The sequence below is a fragment of the Sabethes cyaneus genome, chromosome 2 (assembly GCF_943734655.1).
Source record: "Sabethes cyaneus chromosome 2, idSabCyanKW18_F2, whole genome shotgun sequence".
NCBI lineage: Eukaryota > Metazoa > Arthropoda > Insecta > Diptera > Culicidae > Sabethes > Sabethes cyaneus.
Window position 1 is genome coordinate 215,734,067 of NC_071354.1, and position 20,386 is coordinate 215,754,452.

General features: G+C 40.4%; 1 protein-coding gene across 1 annotated transcript; it reads left to right on the forward strand.

The window, feature by feature from the left end:
* The first annotated feature begins 3,831 nt into the window (after positions 1–3,831).
* On the forward strand, positions 3,832–18,540 carry LOC128736641 (uncharacterized). The gene is made up of 5 exons (XM_053831128.1): positions 3,832–3,922; positions 9,999–10,059; positions 15,957–16,031; positions 17,938–18,186; positions 18,417–18,540. Exons 1-5 carry the CDS (start codon positions 3,832–3,834, stop codon positions 18,538–18,540), a joined length of 600 nt encoding a protein of 199 aa, XP_053687103.1.
* The last annotated feature ends 1,846 nt before the right edge of the window (positions 18,541–20,386 follow it).

The window sequence follows — 20,386 nt, forward strand, 5'->3', positions numbered from 1 at the left end:
ATCTTCCAACCAATCACGAAGCGAGAATTCTGGTAAAACACAGGTTCATTATTTTCAATTTTTCAATAGTTCAACATCAAGAATCCATACTTTTCTTCATCTGGGTCAATTCTTAGAAGATTTTCCGATCGATTGGTGTAAGAATATTGAAAATCGATAGGATAACCGCTGAGCTATTAGCGCTCAAAACCTTTCATTTTTCGTGACGCTCGCATTTTTCGATTTTTTGGAATGACACCCTATCTCAAAACTTGCCGTAAGACGTAGTCCTACGTCAAAATACTATAAGATACATTCATAAAATTAGGTGTACAATAGCGTAACTGAATAAAACTGGTTGTATATGTATCTGTATCAAGGTTTACAATTCTCATGTAAGGTCCACCGGGGCAACCTGAAATGTGGAGTAAGTTAAAACGGAAGCGATAATGTTCACCAGAAATGATGAGTTGCTACCAGATTTTTTTCACTGATCAGGTTCCTTAAATGCGCTTTCTGACTGTCCTAAATGGAAGATCAAAGTGACTGAAGGCACTCCGTACATTTGTTTATTTTTTTTTTGATATTCAGAAATTTAAAACAAACATTTTTTCGGGTTGCCCAAATCTGCTCATTAATAGTTAATAATGTGTTTGACAATTTTTATCTCATAATTGCACGTCAGGTAATTATTTGGTTTTCAAGAGAAAATACCCAATGGTTAATTTTTTACAGCGTTTCTTTCGTGGTGCAATTTGATGTGGGTCACCCTTTAATAGCATTTAATCTTCCTTGTCGGTAATCAGCATTTGTAGTTCGAGCAACGTGTGAGGAACGTACAATCGTGCGGAAGATTTGCGCCATCGTTGTCGGTAAACTGGCTTCTCTTTTTTTCTTATATTGATACTTCGGATTTTCATTCGCGATACTTCGCGATAGCCACGTAACCAAACACGTCCTCAAATCGTACCACCAACCTCAGTGGATCCAGATTAAATGCTCCCCACTAACAACAATTCTTTCCTGTGACACTTGTGGATGATGTAGGTAGAGGATTCCTCGGTCTCTAGTAGCAGCAAGTGTTAGACTAGCATTCCTTTCCTTCATAATTTGTTTTGCATTCAACGTGGTCAGCTTTGACCACCAGCCAGACCACCTTTGATTTCCAAGCATCATTCCGATGGTTCTTTGTGTAATTTCAGCTGAGCTAGATCAATCGCGGGCAACTCTCGAGCGGTCAAACTAAGCTATGCTATGCTAAAATAAAAATTTTCGTGAAAAGCATTTTCAAGATATTATTTTTTTAAATTGCTGTAAAATTTACCTATAGTTTTATTTTAAAATGTTTGTTCTACGATGTTTAGCTCATGAGGAGCTAAGAATCTTCGAAACAGGCAGTAAAAAACCAACTCTCTTAGATCAAAGTACTAACCTTCTCCATTGGCGCCAAACTAATGGGGTCCCTTGGTAGACTACGTGTAAACAATATAAAACTTCAAAATACCATGGCGCCACTTCCTACTGTAATAGTTGAAAAAACACTCATGATTCTAGTTTTTCTGTCTTTTGGGAATTTTGCTAAAGTTATGTTATTCAATTTATTCGTCTCGTAGACTATACCCCCGCAAATACGATAGTGGTTGTGACCTATGGCACGAAGTGCGTTCAGTTTGATTCTTCTGTATTTCGAGCACGTCTGAACTGAACTTAAAGCCGATACGTATCCTATACGGTCTACATTGCATTTCTGTTAGTGGCAGTTCTGGGAGTATCATGTGAGACTGCAAATATAAAAACTTGACTTCGAACAGTCGGCTGTGTCGAGATTGATAACGTGCTAAACTCACTAGTTAGATGTAGCCCGGTCTAGCACTCAAGCGGAAATGACGAATGACAAACGGAATGGTAAACCCTTTCCAGATGATTGGAATCATTTGCGAATTCGCACGAAATATGATTTAGTTAATTTGAGTTGCATGTAAAATGTAAAATAAATGCCGGTAACATTTAAAATCGGTGAGTGAATTATTATCTCGACTCTACTCGTTCCAAATATTTGTATGTGTGGCTGCGGTCCGGTATTGTCCAATTAATAAGAGCCACTTAACAATACCACGGGTTTAAAGTTCACGCCCTATCGAATGCACTCTGATTTGCTTCTACGTCATTAAATTACAAATTCATTAAATTTCGATGCAAATTTCCCATGTGGAAAGAAATTCAATTTTCACGGAAGGAACTTTACCCATTATTTTTTCGCTCTCTGGTTGCGTCGCCATCCGAAACCAACTGGTATACTGGCACTGCGGGCAGCCAGCAACCTCCGACGATGGGTTTTGCAAGTGGTTGCAGACGGGAAGTTTCCTATTTACCCATTGGCAATAGCGTAATTAAGAAGGACAACAATAACTAACTTTCTGCTCCGTAAAAGAGTGAGATAGAGAGAGAGACAGAGAGTAAGTCATTATTCGGAACACGGACAGAATTGGGTAAGAATACTCACCTGAGTGTGGAGAGTGTGAAAATGCATAAACAATAGACTTTTTTATAGTCTGATGGTAGCGCGAAGAATAGAGGGGGAAATTTTAAGGAGCTTTAACTCAATATTAAAAAGGAACCAGCACTGATACGTTTTACTTCTTGGTTTATAGTTATTGCACAAATTTTTCAGTCGAATGGCAGTTTGAACAACTTTCGATACCGTGATCTATTTAAGAGAGTAATTTGGAGTTTTTACAATGCTCGAACAAATTACATTCGTTAAGCATTGAATTTTAAATTTTGAAAGAAAGGTATTTTAATCCTAGTAGAATTCTGATAAACAGCAACGATCCGAAAGTCCTAGAAGTTAAAATTAGTTAACATCCATCAAAACACTGATGCCCAAAAAATGTATAATAGCCTAGATTAAGAGGTTATTGAAAGGATCAATTCTCTGGTCGAGTCTCTCAATCCGTTATTAATTTCCCACTCTTTAGCCGAAACAACCTGAATAAGACGCATCATTGAATCCAACATAATTTATTGCCCTCAATGGAATGGAGAAATTTAGGTGCGAACAAATAATAGGAATATCGGTGCTTAGCCAGATTGTTTCGATCATCATTTTTCCCATACCTATAGATATAGTGCCCAGAGAGCCATTTGGAAATAACAGATTCTCTTTTATTTTATTGTTTTCAGATATTGAACACTCAATTTATCTACGAAAACAAATAGACGAACCTAAACAGATGAAGTCGAATCTCAGCAGGAATGGTTTCAATATAAATCGATACTCTATCAACCAAAATAACAGTGCCACACACACAGAGTATTGTGCAGTGATGGAATGAATCGACCGAGCCTTCCAATGGCTCCCATTTGTTAGTTCAGACCCAGTTGATTGCGTCATTCGGAAGGATTTGTAGAGATCAACATGTAAAATTGTTTTCCTGGCTATCGATACAACTACACTGTGATAGGCGTGCTTAATTAAATTTATACTGCATGCTGCAAGCCGAACGTTCCGCCGCCACTCGTTCGCAGACGCAACCAGGTGCATGCAGCGCCAGACACACAAGCGCAAACGAATATAAATTGTTTCAACTGCAGACGCTGTGCAAATGTTTTGTGAATTACATAAATCAAAACATTAACAGTGAGCCCGTCACAGACAGCTAGACGACGCCAAAACGATTCCACTCTCGCCGCTAGACTGGGCGGAAGCGCGGTTCGCCAACCAGTTGGGCTGTTGCTGGATGCCAAAATACAAAATACAAAGGGCGGAAGCAAAAAATTTGGAAACCGGTTGCCCCCCGTTAAGAGTTGCCTTCGGAGAAAGTCAAAAGACGCCATTGTCAGTAAATAGCAATGGATGCTAGAAACCGGCGGCGACAACTCGGCGCCCCCTGCTACTGCCTACGGCCGCTCATACGGATCTGGGGAGTCGTCACGGCCATTGGTAAGTATAGTAGACAAAGTTATACTTTGCCTAGGCGCTCTTTCGCACACGATGGGGATGAAACGATTAAACTCATCTTTGGAATGTTGTTTACTATCCTTTTCTCAGGGGACGATTGTTGTTTGCTTTCGTCCTTCTGTAAATTGCTGCGCTGGTGGACAGCAGCAATATAATCGCAATTCGAAAGGAACGATTAATATCTGTAGCATGTTTCGTATTTGTTAGGCGTGATTGGAAGCTGACCTTTAAATTTTGATTTGATGGAGCTGCATGGTTCTTGTTATTTATCGAAAGACATTTATTTCACTTAGAACAAAGGGTCTCTAATTTATGTCTTTTGGATCAAACACGGTAATACGAAACGAAATTGGGTGGCCACCTGTGTTTGGCAAAGTAGCTACATGTAGCGAAGGCAGAGCCAGAAAATAATAAAATCAGAACGTCTTATAGGCTCAAGTAAGATAGACGAACGAACCGTTCACATTCTCATTACCATTTTGTTTAACAGGTTTAACTTAGAGACTTGATAAAATTGACATTTTATATTCTTGAAACAACCTGTTTATTTTTAGCCGAAACAGAAGATGGGCCAAACTTTTATCTTGAAAAGTGCTGTTCAATAGATTTACTCTTGCTGTTGCGACTATTTGAAAATTTCTTTTCGTTGCATAAGAACAAAACACCAGAGGGTCTTAGTTCCGAACAATCATACTGTTGTTCAGGTGGGAAGATTTGCCGCAGCAGAATACCGAATATTTTAACGAACATACCCATTTATTACTCCGGCTACCGAAGAAAATACAGCACTACCGCATTGGAGTTGGAGAAAATGGTTCACGATGTCAGGTTCACGTTATACAAGAATATTTTGACAGAAGCAGATGTACTTTGGTTATGATGTTCGTTGACTTTTCGCCGGTTACTGTGTTAAACATGGACTTCCGTAAACAAAACTGTTGCATAAATTCCGCACGCCAAATTAGCAATGTGATGCCGCTAGACTTTACTAACGGCGTATTAGTTTTTAAACTACACCAACAGCGCTGCAGCTGTGTTGAAATACAACTTTATTATCTTTATTATCATTATACTGACGACTTGACAATATACGTGTGCGGAACAATTATAGAAATTACTGCTCTTGCTCTATGCAAACTGAAGAAACATCCCAATGAAATTTCCCGGTGGACTAACCCAAGCATCTAAAGCAGAAATTATTCAACTGAATACTGACACAAGTACCTATACCTTTTACGTAGAGAGCATATCAATATTAAACAAAGCACTTAGGCACTTGTCGCTGTGGAATCATCGGATCAAAGATGTAGAGCCTAAGGTGTACAACATTGTCGTTATGCTCCGGATCTCACCATGCAAACAAGACAGAAATTTATTTAAGAGGCTGTTGCCTCCATCTTTGCCAACTGCAACATACTTTGTTGTTCGTTCAAAGATAATAATAAGCTGATTTTGCTTGACGCTGAGGTGCTTGACGTCATCATGTGCGTGATTTTAGCAGAATCCTACTTGTCGTGATTTATCTTGATTTTTGAGTTTTTTTTTCTAATATATTTTTATGATTTTGTTCTCTTTTTATATAAATTTAAAATAGTGCATACCAAGCCATTAGAATTGACGATAATTAAATTTTGTGTCGTTTCAATGAGTTTTATATTATTTTGCCTCAATTTGATATTAAGAGAACGCTCCCATAACATTTAAATTTGCAGAAGTTCTAGTACTTATATTGATTTACTTTAGTGGCGACGGGCAGTTATCGATCCTGCACCGAACGAATTATGATCCTCCAGTACTGTCGGTCCCGGTCTGCCGCTCTCCAAACCCTTCGAGAACCAGCTGAATGTGCATCGTCCATGACAGCAAACACCCATTGGGTGCGGGGTCTGTCCCGAAGTTTACGGCCTCTTCTTGGTTCTCTGCTAAAAATGGTTTTGGCTACTCTTTTATCGGGCATTTTGGCCACATAGCCAGCGCACTGCAGTCTGTCACACTGTATTACCTTTACTATATCAACATATGCATTTGTAGACTTGAAACAGCTCATGGTTCATGGGTCTGCGACGCACTCCATTTTCCATTTTGTCAACAAGTATTGATCGCAGAATTTTACGCTCAAAACTCCCAAGCACTCGTTGATCGGGTTCCTTTATCGTTCATGATAGAAGTCCGTAAAGGGTCACCGGGAAGATTAGTGTTCTGTAGAGCGCGAGTTTTGTGCGAAGTTGCAAACTACGGGACTTCCGCAGGTTATGTAACCCGTAGTAAGCCCGACTCGCGGCTGCAATTCGTCGTTTTACTTCGCTACCCATGGTAAATGAATTCCTCCACTGCTTCATATCGCTCCCCATTCTGCTCTACCTCGGCACCAACAGCATTTAAATTCCCATGTTCTCGGCTAGCATTATCTACCACAGCTCATTTTGTTTAACTGAATCGTACGCCACCTGAAAGTCTCCACGAACTGTTGATGAATTTTCGAGTTGCACTACCGGAACTTCACTGGATAAACATCTGATGCGTTGTCGAGCGACCCTCACGAAAACTACGTAAACCCTCATGAACTTCGCTAACGAAGAACTCCATTAAAAGTCTCAGATTACAGAGCAGGATGCAGGAGAGCACCTTATAGGCAGCAATGTTATACTTCGATTGTGACTGTGGGACTGAAACTGAGACTGCAACAAGGACTGGGACTGGGACTGGGACTGGGATTTTGGGACTGTGATTTTGGGACTGTGATTTTGGGACTGTGATTTTGGGACTGTGATTTTGGGACTGTGATTTTGGGACTGTGATTTTGGGACTGTGATTTTGGGACTGTGATTTTGGGACTGTGATTTTGGGACTGTGATTTTGGGACTGTGATTTTGGGACTGTGATTTTGGGACTGTGATTTTGGGACTGTGATTTTGGGACTGTGATTTTGCGACTGTGATTTTGGGACTGTGATTTTGGGACTGTGATTTTGGGACTGTGATTTTGGGACTGGGATTTTGGGACTGTGATTTTAAGACTGTGATTTTGGGACTGTGATCTTGGGACTGTGATTTTGGGACAGCGATTTTGGGACTCTGATTTTGGGACTCTGATTTTGGGACTGTGATTTTGGGACTGCGATTTTGGGACCGTGATTTTGGGACTGTGATTTTGGGACTGTGATTTTGGGACTCTGATTTTGGGACTGTGATTTTGGGACTGTGACTTCGAGATTGGGCTTGGGACTTCGACTGGGACTGTGACGTTTTCGTTTTCGTTTTCGTTTTCGTTTTCGTTTTCGTTTTCGTTTTCGTTTTCGTTTTCGTTTTCGTTTTCGTTTTCGTTTTCGTTTTCGTTTTCGTTTTCGTTTTCGTTTTCGTTTTCGTTTTCGTTTTCGTTTTCGTTTTCGTTTTCGTTTTCGTTTTCGTTTTCGTTTTCGTTTTCGTTTTCGTTTTCGTTTTCGTTTTCGTTTTCGTTTTCGTTTTCGTTTTCGTTTTCGTTTTCGTTTTCGTTTTCGTTTTCGTTTTCGTTTTCGTTTTCGTTTTCGTTTTCGTTTTCGTTTTTGTTTTCGTTTTCGTTTTCGTTTTCGTTTTCGTTTTCGTTTTCGTTTTCGTTTTCGTTTTCGTTTTCGTTTTCGTTTTCGTTTTCGTTTTCGTTTTCGTTTTCGTTTTCGTTTTCGTTTTCGTTTTCGTTTTCGTTTTCGTTTTCGTTTTCGTTTTCGTTTTCGTTTTCGTTTTCGTTTTCGTTTTCGTTTTCGTTTTCGTTTTCGTTTTCGTTTTCGTTTTCGTTTTCGTTTTCGTTTTCGTTTTCGTTTTCGTTTTCGTTTTCGTTTTCGTTTTCGTTTTCGTTTTCGTTTTCGTTTTCGTTTTCGTTTTTTGTTTTCTATTGCTTAGCTGAATTAAATACAATTAGTCAATCCCAATCCAAATTCAAATCTGGTTTGAAGAAACAATCTTTACCATTCACTTGAAAATTAATAAGAAAGCAAAGAATATTAATTTTTAGTTGTGTTTAATATGAAACAGCGACTATTACTGCGTCAAATCAATAAAAATTTAACTATTTTTTGTGAGTTCTAGTCTTAGTAAATCTGGGTTGGCTGCAGATTTTCAAGGAGAAAAAACAAGCGTCGCTTCTCAACCTATTTCCATAGAGAATATTTATTCCGAATCGGCTACTGATGGCTACGGCTTCAATAACAAGAAATCAGCGTGCGTCAGTGCTTCAACTTCGTTTCACAGCAGCACAGTGCCGAATGTAAAACAACATTTTCGCAGCTTGCCAGGTTGGCGTGAAATTAGTTAAAAAATAATTAGCTCGCATCGGTTGATACAGATTCACCCATTTTATGATCTTCTAATTTTTTTGTTTTCAACAAATAAGGGAAATACAAATAAATCAATTCTTGGTCTCGAATTATGTAAAATTCAGCGTACATATTAGTATTTACTGAATATAGGAAAAATGGCTATCTTTAAAATACTTTCAATTTGAGTAAACATGCGTGCTACAACCTCGGTTAGCTGGAGTTAATCTTACTGTTAAATAATACATTTAAAGTTAAGCGATTATGCAGTTCAAGCTTTAAACTACCAACCAATTATTCCAGTTATACACTCTAGTTGCAAACTGTTCTATTCAAATATAACAATATGCGAAGCTCAGAGTTACTGACTTCCATTGTACTCTTAAAAATACCCTCAGGTGTTTACCGGAGCAAATGGCAACGTCACAGACTGCAAGTAATATTGCATTATAATACTGTCCCGACCTGACGATACCGTTCCTTTTTTGCTCTCATCGAGCGCAGAGATTGCAAATGTCATTCACGCTGCAGGATGATAAATGATCAAATAGCACAAAATTGTCACCACGTTTCAGCTTATGGAGCAGCAACAATGGGGCGACAGCAGCCGACGAAGCTGCCGTGATAGGTATCCTACCTACATCGAAAGGATAAAAAAGTGCTCATCAACTGACATGCACCGTGTCGTGTTACACCAGAACGGGGGTGGATAAGCGTACCAGAAGTTTATGTCCTCCACAGCATAAAATCAAGTTACTTGACATACTGATATGTGTGGATTGGGCAACAATCCAAACAAAATGTCTTTTACAATCGGTCCTCTCTCCGTCTCTCCTTGTGGCTACATTCCTCCGAAAGCAACGAGCTCCAATTCAATCAAAACAAACCGATAAAATTATCGTATATCATGCTGCATTATCCTAAAGAGCGTCATAAATTCTACCATTCATAACTAAACCCAACCCCAGTTCAATATGTATCGTATTCCATCATTACTGTTGCGCCATCTTTCGCGCAATCCTGGGGGAAATCTGTTTGTTCAATAAATCAGTTACGTTTTTTTCCCCGCCACCCGCGTAACATTGATAGGCGGAAACATATTAAACTTATGGCATCGCACAACCATCAAACACATGTGGAAAACGTAGTTAGGGTACACGGTTCAGGTACTCGCAAGCTGAGCTTCCGGATTGAGTTTATCTGACGATAGTCATCATTATTACCGTTCGTGTTACCGTTCGTGTTTACCGTAGGTCACGTTTTTACACGCGAATCTTTGTCACCTTTTCTGAGCCAGGATCGTGCTCGAAAATAAATTACTTTGTGGTGGTTCAATTGATTGCACAATATGTTGTTAATTTAAATTGGCCTTTTGTTATCATGAATTTATAATTTTAACAATCGCTACATAGTTGAAAGTTTTGCAACTCACGTCTGTGTACACTTACATATTTTAAACAAATATCTGATTGCTTCGGATCCTACGAATCCAAAGCTGCTAATATGCTTCCAATCCTTCATCGTGTGTGTTTTTTTACAAGGTTATCCATTTTTGTTTCATCGTCCATCAACTAGAACAAACAAACTTTCAATGGCAATATTGTATCGCTTCCCATGGTTTCCAGCAAACCACAAAGAGCCATTTTGAACTGTCACCGTAAAGCTGAATAGTTTTTCCATTACAATTTTAACCACATTCCATTTTCTCCCAACATGCCGCCGCCACGGTCATCGTCGCTGTCTCTGCCGTTGCTGTTGCCATCGCCATCGCAGTGGTCAGCGGAGTCGGAGTGGACATCATGGTGCACGGTTTCACTGCGGGTGTTTATATCATGTAAGTAAGTTGAATGCATTTTATGTCCACTCGTAGTGTGTAGCCCAGCCAGGCAGGCAAATTTTAACACAACACAATACAAAACACAGATATAGTTGATTTGAAACAGAAGCTATACGGTTCGGCTTTAGCAACATCAAAGGGACAGATAGATATGTTTCGTACAGTTCTAGTCATTTTCACGCTTAAAGGATCTCGTTCCTTATTATGGCGATGAACACAAAAGGTGCACTCGAACGGGCGAATGAGAAATTGTTCCGGAAATCATTTACGCACCATTACTTCTCTTTAATGTACACGCCATTTACATTTACCCAGCGCGAACCAGCTCCTTTTTACGAAGTAAGTTTATTCACCTGGTACAGGTTGAGAATTATCAGACTGACAGGTTTAATTTCCTCAACTTATGAATTATATACCCATTGTAATTCTACACATATTTTAGATATAAGAAATCGACGAAGACCACTAGCATTAGGTGATATTGTAGTGTTGTTTATTTAAATTATTGGCGAAATCAAGATACTATTAATACTTTTACTAACTAAGCTGAAATTGTAACGTTTAAATAAGTTTATAAGATATTTGGCAACAAGAGAATTATTTTTCGTTCCGGAGTTGCGACCGAAAAACTACCGACTGCGCCTAACTCACAATGTTTTACAATGTTTGATTTACGAGCTATGACTTTTGAAAACAGTGATGACTGATTACCATAAAAATCTAAACATTTCGAACGAATAACCGCTCATACACGGTTTTTTGATTATGTGGGCATTGACTACCGCTGAAACTATCTGCGAAAAGAGAAACGTTGGATGACTGCATTCACTTAAAAGGTCATTTGGGTGGTATAGCTAGAAATTGTGCACAATTTTATCACTGAATCGTGTCGGATGGCAATCAATCAGTCGTATCTAGTAGAGCTAGTTTGGTAAAATTCAGACCACATTTTTTCGGACAACGCAACGATGGAGCAAACAACGAATTGGAGAAGATAAAGAGTATCAACCAAGTGTGCGCTAAAAATCCTATTAGTTTTGTCACCGCATGGCACTCCAATCGACCTGAACGCCGCATACAGGCGGTACCTGGAAATGGATGGTGTGTTCAGTGAAGGAAGTACTGCGCGCGCGTAGGTATAAAATAGACCTTACAGTTGTTCACGGACACTCCCTACGGGGTGCGCATATCGACTCGGACCATTACCTAGTAGCAGTACATGTGCGCTCAAAACTATCGACGCTTTATACCTCGCGACAAAGGCGCTTTCCTCGGTTAAACATTCGGCAATTAAACAACTCGCGAGTTGCCGAAAACTGCACGCGCGTACTGAATGGAGCTCTGCCTTCCTCTGTGGAGCCAGATGCTTCGACCCTCGAAAATGGATGAAGTATGATACGCTCTTCCATCAACGAGGTCGCAACAGCGATAAAGATAAAGCTTTACTTTCTTCAGCAATATTATAGATAATTACCAGCTCTAAAAATGCCCCATACACCACTTTTTCAAATTCTATTTTGCTGAGGTGCAGTAATCAAAAGAGCAAAATCGAAGCGAAAAGTGTATGCCAAGTCTGCCTGTATGTTATTCAATATCGCTATTGAAGGTGCGATCCGGTGAAAGGGCAACGAAACAAGAAGAACGGTATTTGGCAAGGGTAGTCAACTCCTAGCCTTTGCAGACGATCTCGACATCATTACTAAAAATCTTGGGACGCCGGATGCAATCTACACCAGACTAAAAACGGAGGCTGAGAGGATAGGGTTATGAATCAATGCGTCGAAAACCGAACATACGGTAGGAAGAGGATCCAGAGAAAGCAACGTTTGCCTCCCACGGACAGTGAATATTTACGTCGATGAACTGGAAATGTTAGATGAATTCGTATATTTGGGATCTCTGGTCATCGCCGCCAAGGAAGGAATAAGGAGATTCAACGACGCAATCAAGCTGGAAATCGAGCCTATTTTTACCTCCGCAAGATGCTTCTATCAAGGAGCATTCGCCGCCGCATAAAGCTGACGATGTACAAAACGCTAATTAGACCGGTAGTCCTCTACGGACTTGAGACAGCAACTTTGTTTACGTAAGACATCCGTGCACTTGTCGTATTTGAACAAAAGGTGTTGCGGACTATTTTAGGTGGGGTATAATCGGCTAGCGGAGAGTGGCGTTGGCATATGAACCACGATTTGCAGGCACTACTTGGAGAGACTGCCACCGTATACCTGACGAAAGTTGGGAGACTACGGTGGACCGGCCGCGTCGCAATGCAAAGCAAAGCAAAGCAAAGCCATGGGTTTATACCGTCTTTAGACATTACCCTTCTTTATCGACAGACTTCGCAGCCGGCTGTTAGAGTACAGGAAAATTACAGGGCCAGTGCAACAATCCTACTGGCACTAACTAGCAAGCACCGCCTAGCCGAGATTCGAACATACGACGACTGGCTTGTTAGACCAGCATCGTACCTCGAAGCTAGGCTGGGCGGTCGCAATGATGCCGGACAAATGTGCAGTGAAATCCGTTCTCTTCAAGAACTCCACCGGCATCATGAATAGAGGGACCCAACGTGCTAGATGGTGCGACCAAGTTGAAGCCGACTTGCGTATATCGAAACGCGCAACGAGTTTGTGACGAGTAGCCCAGGACCGAGTACAATGAAGAAGAATTCTTGATACGGCAAGAGCCACCCCGGTTCTCGGCTGGTAAAGTAAGTAAGTGGTTCACAGCCTCTTATTCAGCAATTCCTATCCCTACCTCCTCGTGGTACCAGCAGGGATACAAGCAACCTTGGAGGAGATCGGGGTAACAACCCCGGTGGAAGCCAAGGTCGTATGCTGATAGGGAAGGAGGGTTCTTTTGAGCTTCGCTGGCGCAACAGGGGTTGATTGCAGGCTTTGCAAACGGCCACCACGAAAAAAAACTAAAGTAATGAAAGAAGAACAAGGAAATTTGGACTGGAACAATCGGAATAGACCCACGCGGCGAAAAAAGACTGTGGATTGGAAACCCAACTTCCAAGGGAGCACTCGAGTGCTCTACGACTTATTGAAGAGCCGTAAGTTCGACGTCGTTGCGCTGCAGGAGGTGTGCTGGAATAGCTCAACGGTACGTGCGTTCAGAAATGGACATTCCATTTACCAGAACTGCGGCAACACACACGGGCTGGGTACAGCTTTCATAATGATGGGCGAGATTTGGAAACGTGTGATTTTGGTGGTGGCCATCAATCAAGAGAATCTACATAAGCCTCTTCAACGTGCACAGCCCTAGCCTCAGAACTCTACACGCAGTTGGAGTGTGAATACGATCGTTGCCCAAAACATGATGTCAAGATTGTCATCGGAGATTTTAATGCTCAGATCGGTCAGGAGGAGGAACACAAACCGGTGATTGGAGGGTTCAGCGCACACCAGCTGACCAATGAAATAGGCCTAAGACTTATCGACTTTGCCGCCTTCAAGAACATGGCCCTACATAGTACCTTCTTCCAGCACAGACTCCTACATAAGTACACCTGGAGGTCGCCAAATCAGACAGAATCACAGATCGACCATTGATCGACTGTCGGCACGCTAACGTTGACTCGGACCACTACCTAGTGATGGTTAAAATGCTCCCTCCGTTGTGAATAACATTCGGTACCGACGCCAGCCTCAGCTAGATCTCGCATGACTGGAGCAGCCAGATATCGCCGCAAACTACGCGCACTCACTCGAAGCTGTGCTGCCGGGTGAGGACGAGCTGGAGAAAGCCGCTCTCGAGGACTGTTTGAACACCATCAAAACAGCTATTAACAGTGCACGTGCAGCGGAGAGCTCCATCCAGCATGTGGCACGCAATCAGTGGAACGATTGGTTTGACAATGAATGTAGGAGAGTGATGGATGTGGAGAACGCTGCGCGGGCGGTCAAAATGCGCAGTGCTACACGTCGTTATGGGGCACGATCTTCAACAAATCTAATCAATTCGTCTGCATTGCCGATGGATACCTTGGCTCACTGGCAACAGCGGACAATAATACCAGCCGTGAGTTTCGGAAGCGTATTATCAACGGAAGTCCCGGTTACTATGAGCTTCACAAGCAGTTGCGGTCGAGCAGACTAAGCCCCGGTACAAAGTGTATCCTGCACAAGACGCTCATTAAACCGGTTGTTCTTCACGGGCATGACACATGAACAATGCTCGAGGAGGACCTGCAAGTGCTCGGAGATTTTGAAAGATTAAGAATGGAGGCGGATGATAAACCACGAACTCGCACTGCTCTATGGCGAACCCAGTATCAAAAATATGGCTAAAGTTGGATAGATACAATAGATTGGGTAGCCTGCAAAGATGGTGTTTGCCTTAAATCGGGTAGAAACAAGACGACCAGGAGCGCAGCAAGAAAAATGATTTACCACGTGGAGTAAGATGTGGCAGAGAGTAACCAGTGTTCGAAGAATTGGAGAGCGGTTGCCCACAACAGAGTAAATTAGAAATCGGCGGCAAGTCACTTAAGTGAAGTAAGTACCTTGATCAGTGGCTTCATAGAATTTTGTCTGGAAAGCAGCCCATAATTCATCTTCATGTACGTTTCGTCGTCCATGAGGATGCATCCTTCGTACTTCGTAAAAACCTCATTGTACAACTTCCGGGCACGCGTTTCAGCCACTAGAGTCTGCTTCAGTGTCCTTTTTGGTTACTTACTTGCCCGAAAAGATCGAATTCCTTTTCGCAAACGAATCCTTCTGACGGTACTTTGGTTGCATTGATTTTTTTTTGCGATATCATAATCCGACAGCCTAGGGGTTGCCCTAACCATTCTCATTAGATCACAGTAGTGCAGAGTGCATAAAACTTCAGCTCAAACCGTCGGCTAATGTCATTCATATTGCTAACATCATCGTGGCTTATTCGATGAACATTTTCGTTCAACATTCCGTCAGAATAGGAGTGCAGAGAGTGTTAGCTAATCCTTATGGAAGTGGCAAGAGTGGTAATAAAAAAAATTTCTTATCTTTTGCGAGATAGCAGCTTAGCATCCCTCAAGGATGTTCATTGGGTTCCCAAAAAAAACGCAGTATAAAGGTGTTAAAGCAACTTGGATATTTTTTATTGGAGACAACTGTCTAGACACGTGTATTGTAAATGGAAAAATAATCCATAAAACGTTCATTGGAGACTGCTAGCCTATCATTCGGCAAAACCATGCGGATAGTTGCAATACGTATGCTAATACCTACCTGATGTGCGTTTCAATTCCGCAACGACTATTTGACCAGTTTGCATTTAAATATATTGACATCGAAAATGTTAAAAACTCTTCTGTGGCTTCATTCTCCTTCGCCACGTTTTTGAGCATACCCAAACAAACAATTGAAATTTGCATAAATTTGAGATAATTGGTGGAATATTTTGGCTTTGGCTTTTCATCGCAGCTTTTGCTCAATGATTTTATTTTCACCCTAAATTGACATATTAAAAAAGCTTGAAATTAAGGTATATCGAATATTAAGTGGCGCAGTTATGATATAATAATTTTGAAGTAAAATAATTCAGCAGCAATTACCGCGCTAATAGTTGAACAACGGTTTAATGGTTTTTAAGTTCGCTTTAAATGAACTGTAAAAATCTAAAATGATAAAAAATCCTTTTTTATTATTAACAGGAATTTGATTTTACCGCTGGGCTGCAAAATTAAAGCTTCGTTTGTATAACACTTTAAATAACTACGGTTATAATAAAAATCCACCGAAAATATTTGAAACATCTTGATTAAATTTAAAAAGTTATTGAAAACAAAAAAGTCAATTAAATATATAAATTATGAATGCATTTTTATTGTTATATTGATATTGAAATGTTATATTGATTGTATACTATATTTTGTTATGAATTTTTACTTTCAGTGTTGCCTCCGCCGTTATATTCCTGCTAGAAATAAAGTGGATTTTCACCCTCTTTATACATCTGCTGTGTACAAGGTGAGCTTGATTAGAATAAAACAACAAGAGAATTATATATATCAATTTTGTTGACTTTTCCGGTGAAAATAACTTTATTTTCACCGAAAAAATAAACAAAATTGATATATAAAATTCACGGTCACGAACTCCAACAACAACAAGAGAATTGTCGTTACAAATCCGAAAAAATTAGTTAATATAGTATAATCAATATATATAGAATTATAGAATGCCAGTGTCGCTGCAGTGCGCGTGGTAAACATCACACATGTTCAGATACTGTATTTACATTATATTTGCATATGTGTGTGTGGCTGAGATTCATCGAAAGGGGAATCTCATTGTCAAACTTTGACAACCAGTTTAAAATTTCAAATATGGCTGCCAAGTAATGTGATTGGAAACTTCGCTTGCTGCAAATTTCTGAAAAAATCGGTGCAAAAGGGCGCAGTTGTGGGATTCAATTCATCCGAACGAAAAGAAAAAGAACGTTTAAAAACATTTCACTGGCATGAAAACACTGCGATGAGCGCACTGATGACAGCACCAACCAGCGCACAGATAAAGAACAGATGAATAACAATGAGCAACTTTGACAATGAAGTTCCCGATTCACAGACTTGATACAGATTGTTCGCAACATGTTTACCACAATGAGTCCTGTAGTAAAACAGCGACACTGACATTCTATATATATTGATTCTACTGTTAATATGTACACTTTTTCTAACATTCCTAGTTGATAATTTCGTTTTGAGTGTTAGTGGTGCAGAAAACATGGGGATAATCCAGAAGTTATAAAGTTCTCGCAAATTGAATTGGAGATAACAAGGATTTTTACCGCCTATTGATAGGTACACCAAACACCTTCAGTCTGTGTCCTACATTTTCAGCACAAACAAAAAAAGCACAACTATAATAACGGAACACATTCTGCATTGCTGCCTATGCCGTATATGAGACACATTGAATTCATTTCATTGTTCAGCATATAAATAAGCTGCACACTTATTTTTCATGAAGCACTATGGAGAATGGACCAACTTTACCGTATCGTCGTCATTGACTCCGGCAGTTGATACCTTCATTGATAACAAGCAGAGGGTTTTGTCCATTCCAGTTCGCTCACTTTCATCTGCCAGTGTGTTTCTGGTAATTTACGTAGGCAGGCACGCATAAGCTTCGATTATCTCCCCCAAGAATTCCGCCTACCTACTGCAGAACGGACAAACTCTAATTGAATGGCATCCATGGTATGCAAAGTTGAATGTATGGGTACGATGTGTACGTATGTGAGTGAAAAAGAATAGGTTGACAGTAACGGCGATGGTAGCAAATTTCCGGATGTGGATAGGGCTAGAATATGCAAATGAGATTTATATTAGCGGATTAGGTTTTATGTGACTATTCCCTTTCTTAAGTAATATGTTGAGTAAATTTAATCTAACTTATTTGCGAAAATATAAAGTTTCTGCAGTAATTTATTTTTAAAACTAAGGATTTTACTCCTCCATACAAAGCTATTCGTACATAAATTCATAGGATTTCTTCCAAATCTATAACTGAACCCGATGTCTCGGTTCCCGTAGGTGACAGTGTTTCAAAGCTATAAATAAAGCAACACATTGCTTCTTCCGGAACAAATCGCCATTTGGCAGGGTGCCATCCGTTGAATGGCATCCGGAAGATTTATCGCTTGCAGATAGGCTGGCATTTTTTACCCACATGACTTCCGGGCGGTTCTGCGTGGGAAACGATTCGATACCACAATAGAAAGCTTTTCATAGTATCACCGGAAATAATCTTCCGTATAATTACCTATAGAGCTTATTGAGGGCTGGCTTGAGACCAAGCGAGCTGACAGTTTATCTGATTAAAGTATCCTCATTAAATTTGGTTTTTGCACTTTTGTCTCTTCCAACAGCCACGACTACTCGGCGGGTTGTCACAAGTGTTGGAATGTTTGCCGATTCTGCGGGGGTTGGCGGCTTTCGTTTCCCTATGTGGCCTTAGGCATTGCGCTGATAATCTGGCCTCATCGACTGTGGCTGAGTCACGTTGCCGGTGGGCTGCTGATAGTGCTGGCCTTACTGCGGTTGCTCACTCTCTGTCAGTTCCGACCGAACGGACGGGACGAGGAACTGCTTAACCACTTCGATGATCATGTAGATAAGTAAGTATACTAAACATCTCGTAAGTTTCCCTTGCTAGTTGGTTCTTCAAACTCACATTGTCACTTTACATGATGTTTATAAATACACACGACACAAGTTTATGTTTGCTGCGAATAATCGCATTCTGCAAAAATTACCATGCGCCTCCATCAAAATGTGGCTTTGATGAAGACGCTTGTACTTTTCTAAATTTCAACCGCAATTTTCCGTTCCCTTAATGTGCCCTCAGATATGACCACCTCAGCGACGTTCTGGTGGATGATTCGATGCCCAAACCGGGCCAAAGTCTGGAAGACGACGGCCTAGGAGATGAGGAGGAGGGTGAAAATAATGCCAACAATGGAACCATTTGACAGGGCCCGCAGGAACAGACCGCCGATGCCGGTAAAGCAAGCAGAAAGTCGTTCCGAAACGGCACGAGTCAAAGCTACGAAAAGCTGGAGAACGATTGCGATTGTGATGTTATCAAGTAGGAATGGGACGCTAACCGCCACACCGTGGTAAGGTAGCGGCGCGGCCGCGATACGTGAGGAAGATATATATTATAAGGCAAATCTTGTACACATACACAGATCAATGTTTACACAGTTGATAGCAAAGGGTTTGTTGTATTTTTATTTTGTTTTGCATCATACGAATATTTAAAGAATAGTACGACAAAGCTTTACAAATCATTTTGAAGTTAGCATTGTACACGAATCTTCAATTCAGTGATCGCATATATGTATGTAATAAGAATGTTTGATAATAAAATAAAAACATTTCATTGCGCGCTACCAAAATCGTCTACTGATCCGAAAATGGGCCATTTTCCAATGATGATAAAAAAACGTTCGTGTTGAGTTATTGCGCACTACAGACAGGTTGGTACTACCTTGTAGAGTCCGAAACTCTAGCAGATAAAACACAAAAACGATTGGTACATACGACATATAGACATAACATGCTCCATGCAAGGCAACTATTGCAGTGCGTTTGCAAAAGTTGAATAAAAACTAAAAACGGACACTGTTGTTACGTTCCTCGGCTGCGACAAGATGTGTATCATGTAGCTTATGACTGCAAGAAAACCATTAGCACTGGCACATACAATTGCTTCCAAAATTTAATTTACAATCAATATTATATAAGTAAATTTGCTACTTTTTTTGCGGCACTTTCCTTTTTGGTGCAATAATATTTGTTATTAGAAAATTATTGGAAGGTTAGCGGTGATTGTTCAATCCCGTGACAATCACTAGTCAGCGCTCTATTCGGAAGTAAAATACTAGCTCGTTTAGTAGCTTTCGGTAAGGATATTCTTATGAGACTAGATTTTTTACTGTCATAGTGTCATGCCAGTGCAATTACAAGTAATCATAAAAATATCCCCTTTTCATTTTAACTTGATGGATGCGACTTGACGATTATTTATCTTACCTAGCAGATTGAAGTAGACTAACTCAACTCGGTTTTGAGCTTTTTTACGCGAGGATCTCATCAGAAATGGCTGGCCGGGCTATCTTGCACGTTGTGCTTCTTTGGTTTTCGAGTTGAAGCGGTTATGGAAGAAAATTAATACAGCTAGGTATCACCGATTATTGATATTTACTTGTTAAAAAGCCTCCAGAGCTTCTAAAACTGGTTTTCTCTGCGATACGGCTGACTTTGAATTCGAAGCATGACAGTAAATGACCAGTCCCGCAGGAAATAGCTGTTCAGTATTACACGACATCGAGCTAGGATGTCGAATTTTTCAAAGATCCGAAGACAGGCAAATTGTCTTCGTATCGTCTTTAACCCATCCTATCTCCAGTGTATTGGCCGGTGTAAATATATATTCTTGGGCACTAGCATGCCCATAAACATAAACAAAAGGTGGACACCCGACATTTCAGTAGAAGGTTTTGGGCCGAAAAAACGAAGAACAAAAATGCAGGCCGATTAGGGTTAACACTCCGGACATTTGTATGCAATTGGATTTAAAATCAAAATTGAAATTGAAATTGGATTTGCAAATAGACTTGGAACTGGGCTTTGAAATTAGAGTTGAAATTAGATTTGAAATCAGACTTAAAATTGGACATAAATTTAGAGTAATTCGGACTGGCAGTTTTACTTGGATTTCGACATGCAATCGGTCTTTTGGTCACTTGGATTTGTAATTACCTAAATTCGAAATTAAATGGAATTGGAATTGAAATTGGACTTGAAATTGGA

What these genes read in the sequence shown, in the direction of transcription:
- LOC128736641 (XM_053831128.1), top strand. Translation starts at nt 3,832, where the DNA reads ATGGATGCTAGAAACCGGCGGCGACAACTCGGCGCCCCCTGCTACTGC. An exon ending in ACTGCGGGTGTTTATATCAT is followed by an intron (nt 10,060 to 15,956) that starts GTAAGTAAGTTG and finishes TTTTACTTTCAG; the next exon opens with TGTTGCCTCCGCCGTTATAT. An exon ending in TTCGATGATCATGTAGATAA is followed by an intron (nt 18,187 to 18,416) that starts GTAAGTATACTA and finishes ATGTGCCCTCAG; the next exon opens with ATATGACCACCTCAGCGACG.